General features: G+C 33.2%; 1 protein-coding gene and 1 pseudogene across 1 annotated transcript; both read right to left on the reverse strand.

Moving 5' to 3' along the window:
* Positions 1–6,444: 6,444 nt before the first annotated feature.
* On the reverse strand, positions 6,445–7,155 carry LOC127813349 (dirigent protein-like). Its single transcript, XM_052354286.1, has one exon. The coding sequence runs from the start codon at positions 7,117–7,119 to the stop codon at positions 6,550–6,552; it is 570 nt and encodes a 189-aa protein (XP_052210246.1). The 5' UTR covers positions 7,120–7,155; the 3' UTR covers positions 6,445–6,549.
* An 8,266-nt stretch (positions 7,156–15,421) lies between these two features.
* On the reverse strand, positions 15,422–16,124 carry LOC127813450 (disease resistance response protein 206-like; annotated as a pseudogene).
* Positions 16,125–18,115: the final 1,991 nt, after the last annotated feature.

Genomic DNA, 18,115 nt, shown 5'->3' on the forward strand with positions numbered 1-18,115 from the left:
ATGTAATCTCACTATCTCCTCAATGTACATCTTAGCCAGACGACTCAAAAGATAAGTCTTCTTAATCGGTAGAAAATTGGCTGATTTAGTCAAACGGTCTACTATCACCCATATAGCATCATTCCCCTTTGTCGTCCTCGGCAGCCCTGACACGAAGTCCATAGATATGTTGTCTCACTTTCACTCTGGAATGGGCAACGGCTGTAGAAGGCCTGCCAACTTCTGATGTTCTGCCTTAACCTGATAGTTTTTGACGTTCGACCTTAACTTGCTGACACACTAGACATTGCAAAACAAATCTCGCCACATCTCCCCTTAAATCGTTCCAAGTGAATAATATAAGGTACCTTAGGCTTAAAGTGGGGTCCACACGGAAACCATTTCCTTCAACCAATTCCACATTTGCTAACCATAGCATACATTCTACAATTCCCCAATTTGTACAAGTGACCCTTAAGTATTCCCAGTGAGTCCCTTCACTCGACAAGTATTTTTCATTCCATCAATAGTACCACAATACCCCTTGAGATGACTTGTTTCCCATCTTACCATTCACTGGTACCATTTGACCACATGCTAATTTTAAAAGATACATCGCCTCAACACGTAATCCAATAAATTATCTACTCATGGTGGAGGTTCTTACTCGCTATAGTTATTTACTTCAAGTGCTACAGTCTATGCATGTTCTAAATCTTCCACGTTTCCTCCTCATAGAACATTAGGACTCTCCTCTAATGAATACACTTGAGCGAGCACTTTCCTTGTCTCGAAATCTTAAAACTTCACTATGAGCTCTTATAGCTTCATTTCTTCCAACATATCCTTCTCATTTAACACGTTTACTTATCCAATCTGGTCGTAGATCCTTCACTTCCCAGGTCACTATAGGCCGTCGCCCGACGTTCTTATTTCCTCTTCCCTAAGTAAAAAAAAAAAAAAAAAAAAAAAAAAAAAAAAATGATGGACTTCTACTTAGTTACGCATTACTATATGCTTACCCATGCAAAACCGGTATATTACAATATCACGAACCATATAAACTCGTATGTATATATATATATATAGATAACTTTATTGCAATAATTATTATTTCCTATGGTATTAGAAAACCAAGTCTAGCATCAACACAGTCACCAAATGAAAGGGACACTGGCGACCGTTCGCGACCGGTCTACAGCTCCTTACCATCTGTTGACAGCCGCTATGCTAAATAAGGCTCTCACCTCATTGCTTATTTCCCCTTACCACACACTGGCCTACCATTTTTGCATTACATTTTTCTTCTAATTATAGGCTAACCTATATTTTACATATATACATACTCATATGTGTACATAATCTCCATACAAAATCCCAATTAGTTATTCCCATGAGTAATTAAACGAGCAATTCCTAGGGTTCCAATCCTAGCTTTTCATTGATATAGCTACATACTCGCCCTGGTTAGCTCACTTGTGGTTACTATACTTCCCTCGAATCTTCATCATTTATTACCGAATTATCTCCTACTCACATGCTTCACAAGTATCTACACTTCTAACTAATTACAGTTATACTGTCCATACATCGCGTCCATTAGCCCATGATAATAATTCGGTGACACTCGATTCATCTAGCTCCCTTTCTCATGAGAGCGATCCTTTCCCTTTTTAAGGCCTCGAGAGTTAACATGCCACCCTTAGGTTGTGTTTGCTCCAAACATACCAGTTAACCAAAATATAATCTATCCAATCCCACATCATGACATACCATTCATACACTCTTCCATACATGTATGATAATTTCTACACAACTAATATTCATAAATGGTCTTAGTTGCAACAAAACAAAGTTTTGGGTACATTTCGCTTCTACATTCAATACATTCCATTCATATTTCCATTACTACATAGATTCAAGCTAACGATTAAAACTTTTCCGGTACAACACTGCTACTTAACAATGCTCTTCGCATCCCTCTCAGCACGGGACGGGGCCTCATCTGCCCAGCAATCTAAGTACCCATCGCTGCCTACACTTGATTCAGGTCCAGCAGTTTGCTTCCTCTGATAAGTTGGTCCCTATTCCACGACCTCTGAAGGAATGTCCCCACAAATGGTCTTACCTTCGGCTGGGTCATAAGGTAGGGTTTGACAAGGTTCCCATAGCTCAGCTTGCTGCCTCACCGCCCTAGCAAAATCACCAAAATGGAACCGAAGATGCATATCCAGCATCATGACTCTAGTAAGCTGTCCCCATGCTTCATTCATGAACTTATTTGTAAACAAAACCTGCTTCTCTGGAAGGCCCCACAGGGGTTCATGTGTACCCAACTGAAATATTGTTTCCACTCGGTCCAGATAACTCACCACGGGCTCATCTTCTCGTTGCCTTCCTCCACGTACCAAGAGTATCTCTTCCTCCCAGCGATGCCAAAGCAAATCTAGTTCCCCAAGACTTGGTTCTAGCATCCACCATCTTGACTCCCCAAACTCCATGCTAAGGTGTTCCCAAAATTTGCACGCAAGGTCAAGTGTCAAATCCCTTACCAAAGTAGACTATTTCTCCCAAGCACCATAATTAGAACACATATACCTTATTACTAATACTCTCCTAACCATTCCTATGGGATGACAATAATACTTACATATATATATATGTATATAAGGGAGGTGTTCTAACCTTGCCCTCAAGTTAGTGGCTTCTTGCCATGAGCACTCATTTTTCTCATTCCTAGCCATTTTTGGACATTATTCTAATACATTTCTAAATTTTTGGACTACTAATCATAGTCCTAACTCTACCCATCACTCCTAGGTGTATAGAGATTCTATTTACTCCTAACTTACGCTCTGATACCAAAATTGTAAGACCCGCTTCCGAATACTCAAAAAAAGATCATTATAGAGATGATATAGAACAAAACTGAACTCAACTCATTTCATTTCTAGCAGCGGAAATTTAAATAAGATTTAATTACATTCCCAACATCTCATAACTCTAGGCTCAAAGGCCATACAAAATAATAAGAGGCTCATATGCCCACAACATAACAAATTCTCATTGTTACAAACCTCACCAAATCACTAACTAGGATCTTTAAAGTTAGGACGTGTTTCCGTACACTACTATCCCTTGGCTACAGTCCTATTGGACTCGCCCCCAATAATCGTCTTTCCTTTACCTGGAATGGCAAAGAAGATCAAGTGAGCCACAAGGCTCAGCAAGTTCGAGGAACAAGGAACAATATATAGGATCCAATAACACGATGACACCAAAAAGAGTAATCAAGAACTCCACAATTATATACAAGATTCATAATTCGTGAGTTTATCAATTCAACTTAATATATCATGTCACCATGTATCACTATACAATTGTGTATAAAATTCCAATATCGTTATCAATTCTCACAAGCTCGCAAGCCATCATTCAATACATGCAAGAATGCATCATTTCATTACCAATATCAATTTTCCTGGCTCTCAAGCCATAATCAATGCATGCGAAAGTGCATAAGTTTCATAAAATCTCACAAATGAATATGGAGCCAACCTGCTGGGCTATGGCCACCTCGTCCCGTGCCAGGTGCTCTAGGGTACCCTTCCCTCCGCGCAAAATAATAGGTGCGCAAAATTTAATAACAATAGTATATATATCATATTTTGACATGCCATTTATGAAATCACGCAAGGTTACCAACTTGAATGCTATGCTCTCGAATGCATAATTAAGTATCCCCATGGTTTAATACCACGTATTGATGACAAATATATCTCCACAAAAAGTCTCAAATTTATGATTAGAGTTCCCATGCAACTAAAAGAACCACATCATGTACATTGGCTCTATTAATCTTTACACACCGTGGCATTTAATTTATTGGCCATATTCCAATGAATACTAAAAATGCAAGCAAAGTTTTGATATAAATTCTCATAAATTTAGGCATATTCAAAATTCATTTGATAGATAATTAAATAATGTTCATGGCAATATACAATAGGTGCGTGGGTGTTAACCATGTGAATACATATATATATATATATATTATTTGAGTGCTCTTAAACTTACAGAGATTACTAAACATATGTTACATATATCTTTATATATATATTTTAAGTGTCTTACCTTGAACTTACAGAATATCAAACATACATATACATATATATATATATATTATTTAAGTGCTTTACGTTTGTTTTAAACTTACAAAGAGCAGCAACCATACATATACATATATATATATTATTTAAGTGTTTTACGTTTGTTTTAAACTTACAAAGAGCAGCAACCATACATATACATATATATATATATTATTTAAGTGTCTTACGCCTTCAGTGAGTGTTGAACACGGTATTAAACATATATATATATATATATTATTTGGGTGCTTAATATGTGTATATATATATATATAAATAAATATTATTTATACTATTTGGGTGCCTTGGGCTTTCAGTGGGTCTACATTCTTGGTTAGCATATAAGATTGTTAAAACAAAACAGAGGCTTAAGAGAGAGAGAGAATTCCCAAGTGAGTAGTTGCACTGCCACACATATAAATGTATATGTATGAGTATATAACTGGGTGGGTCGGTTGGGACAGGAGCATTAGGATGGTTATATTATATATATATATATTTGTATATAGAAGGGGGTTGCTCAAATAGGTAGAGGGATGTTTCAATGGGGCACGGATATATATATATATATACTAAGCGAGTGATCTGAATATGGCAAGGGAGAGATGAAGTCGAGTTTATACATATATATGATTTAAAATAAGTGGGGGGGGGGGGGGGGCGGGGTATCCGAATAAACAACGAGAGTACACTGCCATGCTTATATATATCTGCATATATGAATATGTAAATGGAGGATTGGCTGGGATAGAAGCAGGGGGCGTGCGTACATGTATATACAAGGGCTGGTAGCATATATATATATATATATAGGGATATTCAAGTAGGTCACTCAACTGGTACAACAATGGAGGTAGGGATATTCAAGTAGGTCACTCAACTGGTACAACAATGGAGGCTGTTATATATATATATATATATATAGGTGTGTGTGTGTTTTGTTCGAAACAGGGGAAGAGCGCCCAGACTTGCTACGTATGTATATATATACATATTATATATATATAACCTTTACTTACCTTAGGCCATTCCAGAAGTAAATCTTGGAGTAAATCAAACCCCATTTGGATACATCAAAGGGACTCATAGGGAGTAAAGAAACAGGATAATGGTTGAAATATAGAGAAACAGAACAATGATTGATTATATTTCACGTAATACATAAGGAGTGTATGGATAGAACTTGGGCTTGAGAATAAAATAGAGATATAGGAGGAACTTGCCTGATGAAAAGTGCAACCCTCAACCAGCAACAGAAACACGAAGCAGCAAATGAAGAAGAAGAAGTAATGCAACGGTAGGCAGCAACATGGGTATATTATATGCACTGAAAAGTGGAGATACAATCTGTGCATAAAGTAAAAGACAAGCAGAAAAGGCTGGACTGCACTGTTTCCCTCAAAAGACTGATTTGCCCCTTCTTTTTTGGCAGCAGACAAGCTTTTTGGGGGCGTTTTTGACATTTGGCGACTATTTTTATTTTAATTTTTTTTTCTTCTTTCCTGTTTTTCTTTTTTTTTTTTTCACATTATAAAATTTAAATCTCTTTTACTATTGGGCCCAAGCCCAACCTAACAATTTATTTAACCCATATAATAAACCCATGAACTCTCATTTAACTAATTAAATGGAGTCTAAAATATTAATTTATCAAATTCTTAAAAATTAGATTCATACACTTAAATTCATGATCACATGCATCAAGAAAATTTCATATTAATCCAAAATCATGTTATGCCATCAAAACAATATATCATAAATTGTTAAAATACTTCGATCCACATTTAGAATGCCTTTGAGCTAAAATTAATTATTAGAGGAGAAAAAAAAAAAAAAAAAAAAACACCTAGACCCAATTTAGGGTCATTACACTTTCTCACGTCCTCTGATTGCTTTTCTCTTGCAACCTTGGGCAATGTCAGGTCTTGGGATGAAAGCCTCGGGACAACATCAAATCTCGAGACAAAGGCCTCAAGACGCCATCAGGTTTTGGGATGAAGAAAGTCTCAAGTCAATGACAATTTCAAAAGGGTTAACGACGATGTTTTCACTCTACAAATTCATTGATATGTTCAAATAACAATAGTTATTATAAACTCAACAAAAAATACTTGAGTTAGACGAGCCAATTCTACGATCAAACAAGAACGTTATACTACACCTAATTGTACCCTCTCACAAACGTGTCACAAAATCATACATAAGATAACTCGAGTTTAATTTGGCCTTGGACGAACGAAGAATTTGGTCAGAATTTAGCTTTCAATTGCTTCATCATCAACAATGTCTGATTTTGAAAGGTTCATGAAAGAAATTAAACAAAGAAATCAACAGAGCTACACCAAATTAAACACATGAAAGATGAACAAGAACACAAATGAAGAGCCAAAGAGCACCACATTGAAATTGTCAGCCATGGCTACCAACACTCATACAACTTGATGTCAACGAACAGCCGGAAATACACTTCCCCTTCAAACGCATCGGTGCTCAGCGTCGCCACCCCTCTCGTCATGAAGAAGTCGCCGGTGCCGCCGACCACCGATATATCCCTCGTCTTGTTCATCAGCGGGTCCGCTCCGGCGAAGTTGATGCTGCCGTTGTGCTCCGTCGAGTTGAAAACGAACGAGAATCCGAGCCAGGCCGTGAAGATATCCTTCTTGTCGTAGATATAGAAGCCTTGAGCTCTTCCCACCGGCGTCGAATGCAGGTTGTTGTCCATCGTAATGGGGTCGTCGAACACGACCACGTTGCCGAAGTGGCTCTGTCCGGCCAGTTTGGTGAGGTTGCCCCACGCCGGCGAGCCGACGATGGCCGAGGTTGCGTTCTTGGAGTTGTGGCCGTTGTAGAGAATATCGTGGAAGTAGAAGAGCAGCCTCTTGCAGGGGCGTCGAGCTCGGAGAGTACGAGGAGGAGATGCCGAGGATCCGAAGAAGAGGAGGACGAGGAAGAGGGCCGAGAGGAGCGAGCTTCTGGCTTTGCCTGCCATTGCTGGGTATAGGGAGGAGAGCTTCAAGCACAGGGAAGTTGAATCATGATTATGTTGCTTGATCCGTTTATATAAGCTTTAATTTCTATGAAAAATTTATGTAAAATTGCACTTTTACCCTATACTTTCCATATTTATAATAAAAAAGAGATTTACTGGCTTTATTGTTATTTTTTTTTGGCAAAACTCCTCCCCTCCATTGGTTAATAATTAACCCAAGTAGGTTGTTTTTAACTTGGATTTGAATTATAATAAATTAAAGATAAATTATATTCAGATTCCATATAGTTTGAATCGTTTTTATATAGATTTTTTATAGGTTAAAGACGTCTTTATCTCCAGAACTCCATGATTCAACCTTTTTTTATTAAAAATCTCTTACAAAGACATTTTTCAAACTACGAAAGGGGTTTTAGAGAAACAAAAATAACCACAAGAGATTTTTATACAAATAATTCAAATTATATGAGTTTAAATGTAATTTATTCAAAATTAAAATAACACGTGTGTAAAAAGCAAAAAGATATATAAATTTTAAACCATAAAAGGAACTAAAACCATGAGAATGTAAATGCAAAATATGACCTATAAATTAGAAATTAGGTAGCACGGAAACTCATACGAAAGGTCATTTTTGAAACGTGAACTATTTTTTTATTTTTTAGTTAACATATCATCATGAGTGTCCTTTATTATTTGGCCCCATAATTTTAGTAAGAAATATAAATCAGAGAACCCAACAGTCAGTTTTTATTATTTATAGCCTCTTTCTGATGATGCGAGGACGGTTTGATATTTTTCAATTTTCAAGATAATCCTTGGTTGTTAGGTTTTCTTTTCTGGGTAAGAATCAAACACGAAATTTGAGGGTTCAAAGAATAACACCCCAGTAATTCTTTCTTTGCCCGTTAATCTATGCCTGTAGGCACCATTTTTCGATTTTGATCACTAAGACACTTATTTTTTTGAAAAAATATTATTTTTTTATTTTTGTTTCCGTTTCAAAAAAGTTTCCGTACAACCTTGATTAGAAAAATGATTCTTAGGTAAGGCTGGGCTTATAAGCAACCTTTGTTCATGCTTAGAAAAGAATACGACATTTAAGTGGCACTGTTCCTCTTTGTTAGCTTCCATTCTAAGGTTGACATGATTGCTGGTGGACCAACTCCTCAACACTCGACATCAAGTCGCTTGCTTCGAAATGGAAAGTCCTACCTTTTATCTAATATGGATCAAAGGGCAAGTTGGCCACTAATGGATTGATTAGGTGGATCCAAAAATTATGTTTGGATTTGTTTTGACGTACAAATCAGTCAGTGACTCTAATAAAAAGTGAGTAATGAGTAAAATGTACTTAGATTATTTCAATTATGCGAGTTGTTACCCTTTATATATAAGTTGGGCGTGGTAAAATATTCGGTGTCAATCTCAAAAATTTTTGGGCTTGGGAGATTCGTGCATGTTAACCGAGAATTTATCAAATCAGATTTTGAATAGCGACGAATCTATCAGATCTATTTCGCATTATTTAAAAGTAAGATTCGAGAGTTGGATACGTTAATTTATTTCTTAGCTCTAGAGATGACGAAAAGAGCCATGCAAGTTCTCATTTGTCTGACACTCACAACAACACGTAACACACCTAAATTTATAATTCTTTTAAAAATAATTTAATAATTTCACCCCTTGAAATATTCTCATATACCATTTGTGATAAAGTCCAATTCTTGGAGCACTTCTTCTCTAAGAAAGTTTGGATAAAAATTTTCATTGATCATAACCCTAGAGTTAGGGGTGCGTAAATGGAACCCATCGAAATTCATTAACCGATTCAGTTAAACTGAATCTAGAAGCAAAACTAAATTGAACTAACCAATTAATTCGAAAAACTAAATTAACTAACAATTAAAAAAATCAAATCTAAATCATATAAATTGAAAAAAAATAAAAAATCAAAGAAAATAAAAGTAATCGGTACAAAATACATAAAATTGAAGAAAACGACATTTTTAAACATTAAAATAACATTGTTTTAAAGTTCAATTGATTTAATTAGTTCCATTCTTCCAATTAAAAATCCTAACCGAAAACTGAAAATTAAACTTTTGAAAAAAGTTAACCGAACCGATACGATATGAGAAAAAAATCAAACCAAACCAATAAATTTAATTAATTCGATTCGATTAATTCAAGTAAATCAAACTTTTGCTATCTCTTAACTAGAATCATTAACCAACTACTTCCATTGTCCACGCCCATAATTGCCCATAATTGCGGGGATCATTTCTCACAGATTTTCTGACCTAACAAACTACTTCCATTTTCCATGCCCATAATTGCGGGGAGCTGATGGGCAACATGAAATGAATTAGGTGTTTGAGCAAATCAATCAGAAAGTTCACCGGTAAATGATATGCCCAATTAACGAACTGATTATGTGTGTGTGTTGGTGGGGGGGGGGGGGGGGGGTGTTGGATGAATGATGGAGGATAGGAAAAAGCTAACTACTTATCTTTTGTCAGCAAGAGATAGATATGCACATGCTTAGCTTAGGTTAGCTTAGCTTGGCTTGCAGTTCCATCAAAATTATTAGTTGCCCATCAGCTGTTCTGTTCTCCACCAATCCAACGCAATAAGAACACATTTCTACACTTCTTTCGTCCATGGAATTCATCCCAACTCCAAACGCATTGCACGTGATGTTGAAAATTTTACCATCAATGTCCGATGCCGAAATTCATATTTTTGTTCTTATAATTTTGTCTTTTTATAATTATTTAATTTTTTTTGTTATTTTAATTGTTTTCTTTAAATTAATTTTTGAGTCAATTTAAACTCTATGCTTTGATTCTTTTTTCGTATGATAACTCAAATTTTTTATTATTTATATTATGAACTTGTAATTTCTAGTCAATTGAACTCTTTAATTTTATTTTTGTGTGTAAAAAAAATAAAGTGAGATGACAACACATTCTACTCATGTTAAAATATATGAGTTAAATTGATTAAAAAAATACAAGTTTAATGGTATAACCGAAATAATAAAAAAATTGGGTTGCCACACACACAAAAAAAAAGATTAAGGTATTAAAGTTAAATTGACTCGAAAATGTAGGTCTATTGGTATAATCGAAATAATGAAAAGTTTAGATTGTCAAACGAAAAAAAAGGGTCAAAGTATAGGGGTTAAATTGAGTCAAAAATACAGATTTAACGATGAAATCGAAATAACAAAAAAATTGAGTAGTCATAATAAAAAAAAGTGAAAGTATAAGATTAAAAATATAGATTTGACAAAGTGTGATCATCAGTCAAAATAAATTAATCTTTTTATTGGATTTGTAAAATGGAGGTTCGGACTATTTAGGCACTTCTGAATGCACTTTCCCAGATTTAGGTCAGTACAAATATATACCTAGGGCATAGGTCAAATAGTCAAACAAATGATATGCTAAGTTCACATCGATAGATCGTGAGTTTGATTCTCACTCTGTGCAATAAACTAAAGTTTCATAATTATAATTTATTTATTTTGCTGAATTTGAGGATATGAGTGATGAGGGCTGCGTAAAAGCAATTATCCCGAGTTCGTACAAACATATGTAAAATTGTAAATAAAAAGAAAAAGAAAAAGAGAAAGTGTAAAACGAGAGAGAGAGAGAGAGAAGGAGGGGGGGGGGGGGGGGGGGGGGGGGAATACATAAGTTAGAGAAGGAATTGATCTCCTTATATTTTTAGGTTTAGTTTGAGACTTCCTGAGTTAGATTTTAGACTTCGTTTGAGAGCGCTATTGATGGAGCTTTATTTGGGCCCTGACCCCTTAAATCTCATCACCACACTAGAACCAATTGAAAATTCGAGAAATATGGTTAGCTTGGTGAAATTGACCAATATTCATAAATGTGTGTGTATATTTGTTTACATAGAAATATTCAGTTCAAGTATTTAAGTATCTATTTTATTAAATAAAGCTCCTTTGCTAGGTTATCATTTGTTACACCAAGGGCCCTCCCTTCATTAAGCTTGTCCATTGTATGGATCATACATCACTAAGTCACGAGAGGCAGTTGATAGGATATAGTACAAAAAGATAAAAAAAAAATTAATTAATCAATCTGAATGGACGAAACGAGGAGAAGGCGTACGGAATTCTCGTAGCCTAATGGATCCCAGAGGACTGCAGCTGCAGACACGCCTGCGGCTTCAGCCATGGCCTTAACCCGCGATGGAGATGGATTCATTCTATTGGGTCAAATAGATTGATGGATAAGGTTACATAATGAGATTAAAAGATTAAAAATATCTTCATTTACATTGCATTAAAAAAAGTGCAGTGTAATATGGGCGAGGGCATTTTAATTTTTTAACCCCCATTCTGTAAGTTTGTCTATCAATTTGTCTGGCTCTCAAAAATTTTCTCCCACAATCTTCTTGTCCAATAAAGTGCATAGAAAATCTAGTGTGCCGACCAAATATTTACCCGAATAAAGGGTCTCACACAATGGGTGAGCTTGATAACTTCTACAGTTAAATTTTTTTTAAAAAAAATAATCATTCTTAAACAATTTTATCTACTCTAGAAAAGCAAGATAAACATCATCTATAGTAATTATAGTTCTAACTAGACAAAAAATAATCAAAATAGATATTATTTACAAAATTTTAATTTTGAACTCTTTTGAATTACTTCATATTTTTCTATAATAGAAAAACACTCATTCTAAAAAAAGTATATCTCTGATACTAGTGTAAATACTGATCTTGAACTTTTATCACTCTTAGCGTCTGATTTAAGTATCAGAGTGTTTGTGTAGAGATCCTCTAACGCTCTTTGGTTGTTTTTTTTCATTACTTTTTTATACGGCTTGATGATAACGTTTTTCATTAAATAAATTTATTGTTATATCTTGACAACTTCAGTAAAGAAAATAGCACTCAAGATTTAAATACTTTACTTTATTGATCTAGACTATCCAAAATTCGTTTGTGTAAAAAAAATGAAAATTTTATTTTTTTATTATTATTTTCAATTATAAAAAAAAAAAAAAAGGAACACACAAAGTTGAACTATTATGCAAGAAACAAAAAACCCTAAAATTATAAGAAAATTTGAACTTATATAACTTCAAAATATTTAATTTTAGAACACAATTTTGACCCAAAAAAAAAAAAAGAAATACAAAAACAAAGCAACAAACAAACAAAGCCCGAGGCCTGGGTAGCATCTCTGTGGGCGTGGGCGTATAGGCCCATCGTCCCCACAGGGTAAGACCTGGTTTCGGGCCTAAGTCTTGGGCTGATAATGAAATCGGGATGAAGTCCAGACAAGATGGGCCTAACCAAGCCCAATCTACGCTTGTAACAACACCCTCCTGCGCTAGGAACTTAAGGCTGTGGCAAGTTTTTTATTTTTTTTTATAAGTAAATGGTGATACTTAAGATGTAATAAATACAGCTTGTTTTGAGTATTTAGATAATCTGATTGGTTGATTTAATTGTTTAAAGTAGAGTACATTTATTACCAATCAAACATATTATTTGAATGATAAAAATAAGATACAATAAGGGGGCGTTTGGTACGAGATAAGTTTTTAAATTCTTGGGATTCATAATTTTTGGGAATGTTTTTAGAAATTTTTGATTCCCAAAATTTATGCAATTCTATATTTGGATAGATTTAAACATTCTTAGAAATGTTGAGTATTCTTTTTTGAGAATCTTACATTTTTATGTTTGGTTTAAATATAACATTCTTAGGAATTCATATTCTTTTTTCAAAATTATCTTTATTTAATTTTTTATTTAAAAATGATAAATTTCTTCTACTATATAAAATATTGAGACCCACAATATCTTTAGAAAATAAGAAAAAATGTTATTTTTTTACACATTATATATATATGCATGTATATATAATATATAATATATATACATAATATATATGTTTGTATGAATATCTACTTTAATATGTATAATATTTTATAATAAATAATATAAATATATTATAATATTTTTTATACTTAATATATAATATATATACATATATATAATATGTTTGTATAGGATTATAAAAGAGTAAAGGGTGTTTTAATCTTTTTATTTATTAAAAATATTCCCAAGTCCATGGGAAACTTGGATTCCCAGCCCCCTTATGAAAATCTTTTTGTGGGAAACTTGTTTAAAAATTATTTCCGAGAATCCTATTTTTCAAAATTCTTTTTATAAAAAAGTTGTACCAAACATGAAAATACAAAATTCACAACCTAATATTCTTAAAAATCCTAAAAATATTTCCGTACTAAAACGCCCCACATTACTCATAAAATTAAAATGCTTACAGTGTTCTTTAATCTAAGTAATTGGCCTCGCACACCCTTCCGGGGCTCTATACAGAGACTATATATCTAGTTGTAACATTCCATACAACTACAAAATTAATCTGATTAAATTATTTGATAATAATCTATAAAAATAAATTATATGTCAATGTTGAGGCATCATTTTAATTTCTTGTGATTTAACTTTAAACTCAAAAAGAAATTATATTGTCCAAAAAGAGAAAAGAATGAATGCAAAGATTTTTATTCGATAGAATTTATGTTACACAATCTCTTTGATGAGGAATTTGGGAATCACTTAATCATAATAATCATGTCGTCAACTAGTTCTTCTCGATTCTGAAGTATTTCTAGCGATCCTCAAACTCGAGTTTTGTCTGGAGTTTGGTGCCTTGATGGATCATCTTTGATACTTAAGTCAACTACTATATTCAGAACTGAATAATATATGTAGTAGTGATGCAATTAAGGCATAACTAATGAAATGCTCGATCCTTGAAAAATCGTGTCATTATATAGGTTTATGGTGGGGCTAGCTGGTAAAGACTTAGGATTATTTCATATGGATAGTTAGATTTGATCCCCTAGATAAGATTGACGAGCCAACGTCACATTATGGGTATAAGCTTAGGCTTGGGCTTAAGTCCCCTTTGTCTTTCTAGCTTGGATAATGTTGAAGTTAGGCCTTGAGTCTCTTCTGAATTTAGGCCCAACTCTTTAGGATTGATCTTCTTAAACCTTCAGATTAAACCAAGCTGCTGATTTAAAATTTTATTCCCATTATCACTCTCAAGTAATATTATAATTGTGACCGAAATTTAAATTCATCTAAGATTAAGCTTTTAATTTGATTATAATTAGAACTTCAAATTTGACTATAATTAGAATATCAAATTCAATGATTGAGATTTATTTCAATTGAAGATTTATCTTCTTGCCTTATTTTCTAATCAAGATATAATTTCATGTGTAAATCTACAGATGAGTTTAACTATGTGAATAGATGTCCAATACTCTGAAATTAGTTGTAGCTATATCACTATTATTGTACTTGCAATTTTTTTTGAATTGACTTTTTCACGTAAAATTCTATGTTTTTGTGTGTGATTAATAGTTTAATTATAATTTATTTTTGATCCAAATCATAACAAATATAGTAGTGGCACCAAGACCAAAAGCTTTGGTTGCTTGATTAGGTGAGAGATTAATTGAATTGATGTCTGATTTAGTTGTATTTTGAGCAGGGCAGGCTGTGAACTACTTAATAAGTATATATATATATATAGTTTTTATTTCATTAGTAACGTTATTTAGTTTATACTAAGTAACGTTGATATGATAATTCAAATATAATGATATAGACTCTACCCTATTAAATTGTTGTGTTAAAAGAATTAAATGGGTGGGTGAGTCTCACATAATTATTATATTTAAGTTGTCAGATCAACGTTATTTAGTATAAATTAAATAACATTATTTAAGATATCAAAACGCATACACTCTTTCTCTCTCTTTATATATATATATATATAAAGTGGTACAAAAACTATTTTATCAAATCATTTTTTAATCAATTAAGTAATCGAGTCCACCTGCTTGAAGTGTACGTTATTTTTTTTGTTTTTTCTTCCCTCAAGCACACAAGTCTATGATCGTGATAAGTGCACATAATTAATTAAGAAAATGTTACTTATATAAATAATTGAATTACCGAAAGAATGATTGAAAGTGCCAAAATTTAAAAAATACCCTCACCTAATTTGCTGCTATTGCCTCTGGATGAATCCCGATCGAACTCCATGAAGTAAGTCTAATCGGGCTTTATCCCATGTTGAAGCCTGATCCGATTTTATGATTAAGTTTGATCGAGCTTCTTGATTGTTGAAACTCAATAATTGATGATGAAATTCATTCGATCATCAGACTTGTACATATTGTTGGTACATGTAACACGGACCAATTAATTATAAACTAGCTTTGGCTTCATTCTCCTTCCAACACTCGTAGAACTTCACATCAACTTGAAGCCGGAAGTACACCTCTCCTTCAAAATTCAAATGCATCTGTCATTATGGTGGCGATTCACTTCACATCAACTTGAAGCCGGAAGTACACCTCTCCTTCAAAATTCAAATGCATCTGTCATTATGGTGGCGATTCACTTCACATCAACTTGAAGCCGGAAGTACACCTCTCCTTCAAAATTCAAATGCATCTGTCATTATGGTGGCGATTCCTGATGCATGAAGAAGTCTCTGGTGCCCCCCACCACTGAGATATCTCTCGTCTCCTCATAATTGGATCAGCCCCTATGAAGTTCACACTGCCCTCATACTCGATACTGTTAAGAACAAACGAAAACCCTAGCCATACAGTGAAGGTGTTTCTTCGCGTCGTACATGTAAAGCCCTTGCGCCCTACCTACCGGAGTCGAGTGCAGATTGTGGTCGAGAGTGATTGGGTCATCAAAGACCACCATGTTGCCAAAATGGAACTGATCGGCTAGGGTTGTGAACTTAGCACCTTCACGCGCGCCTACTATGGTGAAGTGGCATTAGCGGCGTTTTTGCCATTGTAGATAATGTCGTGAAAGTACAGTGCCATTTGCTTCCATGGTTTGTACTCTCGTTGCTTTTTGTGAAACACAGAAGACACAGAAAGGAACATTTAGAAGAGAAGAGTAGCCAAATTAGCCAAATTGAATAAGAGGGATTCATCAAGTCTTGAGGCTTTGCCCATCTCTTATCACCTTATATAGGATATGAAAATTTGATTCCATGAGGATACACCTGGCTAGAGATGAACATTCTGTCCCGATATTGTTTAAACGAATAAATTGAATCTTTTTAAAAAACCAAAACGAATAAATTGAATAATCGCTTAAACTAAAAAAACTGAAACAATGAAAAAAAAAAAACTGAAAATAATAAAGTGTAAGCAAAGGTAATTAACTTTGAGAATGAAATAAAGAAATTAAAAGATGAAGCTGATCCTTGGCATCTCGACTTTTGTTCTGTTGAACAACTTTTGTGTAAATCTACCCTTCTTTATTTCTTAATTTGGTCAAAAACGATATCGTTTTTGACATTTTAGTAGGTTCGATTATTTTTATTTTTTAATAAAGACACTGAATTGAATTGAAAAGTTAAAAAATTCAAAATTCAAAATTGAATTGAATCATTGTTCAAATTGAACCGAACCGAGCTAAATTGAAACCGTCAATTTCAATCGATTCAATTTGATTATTTTCAAAAAAAATTCTCACCCCTAAATGCAGCTAAAGTTTTTAGTCAAATGGCATCGGCACTATATTTGGGCCTAAAGATTTCATTTTTAACTTTTATATTTAATTATCAGCCTTATTTACGAAACCTTTATAAGGGTGTAAATATTGTGAATGAATCAAAAAACAAGTTGAGAAATGGATTGTCACTAGCTAACTTCAATAAAATAGAAAACCAAGTTAGTTAAGACAAATTCCAGCTTGTCACACCTACCAGCGGTTGAGAAATGGATTGTACAATTGAAGTTAACTACATTCATGAAAATATATTGAAAAAGTTCTTCATAAACTTTAGACCATATATATATACACCGAAGATGGTTTTAGTCGACCACCATCAATTCTATCCAAAGTTGAGTGTGTCTGATAGCTATACTCAAGTTTGAAATTGTCCAAAACTAGCTCGGTTTGCAAGGACAGATCTTAATCCCCCGATATATATATGACGATCAAATTAGATTCGATACTAAAAATAGAACAAATTAATCGTACATAATAAATAAAATATCTAATTTTGGAAATTCTTGTCTTTATATAGATAACTTACACTTTTATCCAAAGGATATTAATTAGTTACTACATTGGCTCTACCCCTAGTTTTTAAATGATGTATAAAAAATTTAAACTAAAACTTAATAGAATGAAGGGAAATCATTAATTAATTCAATATTAAGAGGGAGATTGATCCTTCTTAATTAAAACTGTTCATGGCTTAATGACAAACCCTCCTTTGATGAAATCTCTTTCCTACTGAATCTTCTTATGGGATTTGTCTTTGTTGCAATATCATTCTTCCATTACGTAAAGTGTCAGAGTCCTAATTCTTGATGGTACGTAAGAACTTTGATAGACTTAGAAGAGTTTGTTATTAGAAAATTAAATTGCATGTCAATGTCACTGTTACTGTTTATGTTTAATATAATCGAGTACAATTATTTATAGGTTAATTAAATGCAATCCAATTAAAATACTAAGACTGCGTTCTCTTTGTTTTTTAATTTTTAATTTTTTAATTTTTACTTTTGAATTCATTTTCAGTTTTCTATTTTGATAGTTTATTTTTGACAAATTAAAAACGCGTTTTTTTTGTCATTTTAAAAATTTATTTCTCAAAATAGAAAATTAGAAAATACATTCTCTTTAAAATTTTGAAAATGAATTTTAGTAATATTTTATTCAATAAATTTGATTATTCAGTGAATCAAAAATATTTAATGTTAATATATTATTAAAAAATATATTTTTATTAATTTAATAAATTTTGTAATATTTTTTTTTAATATAATAATAAAATATAAATAAATAAATGTGTTTTGAGTTTTGAATTTATTGTGAATGAAAACACTCAAAACAATTTTTTATTATTTTGAGTTTT

This window comes from Diospyros lotus, chromosome 11 (assembly GCF_014633365.1).
Source record: "Diospyros lotus cultivar Yz01 chromosome 11, ASM1463336v1, whole genome shotgun sequence".
NCBI lineage: Eukaryota > Viridiplantae > Streptophyta > Magnoliopsida > Ericales > Ebenaceae > Diospyros > Diospyros lotus.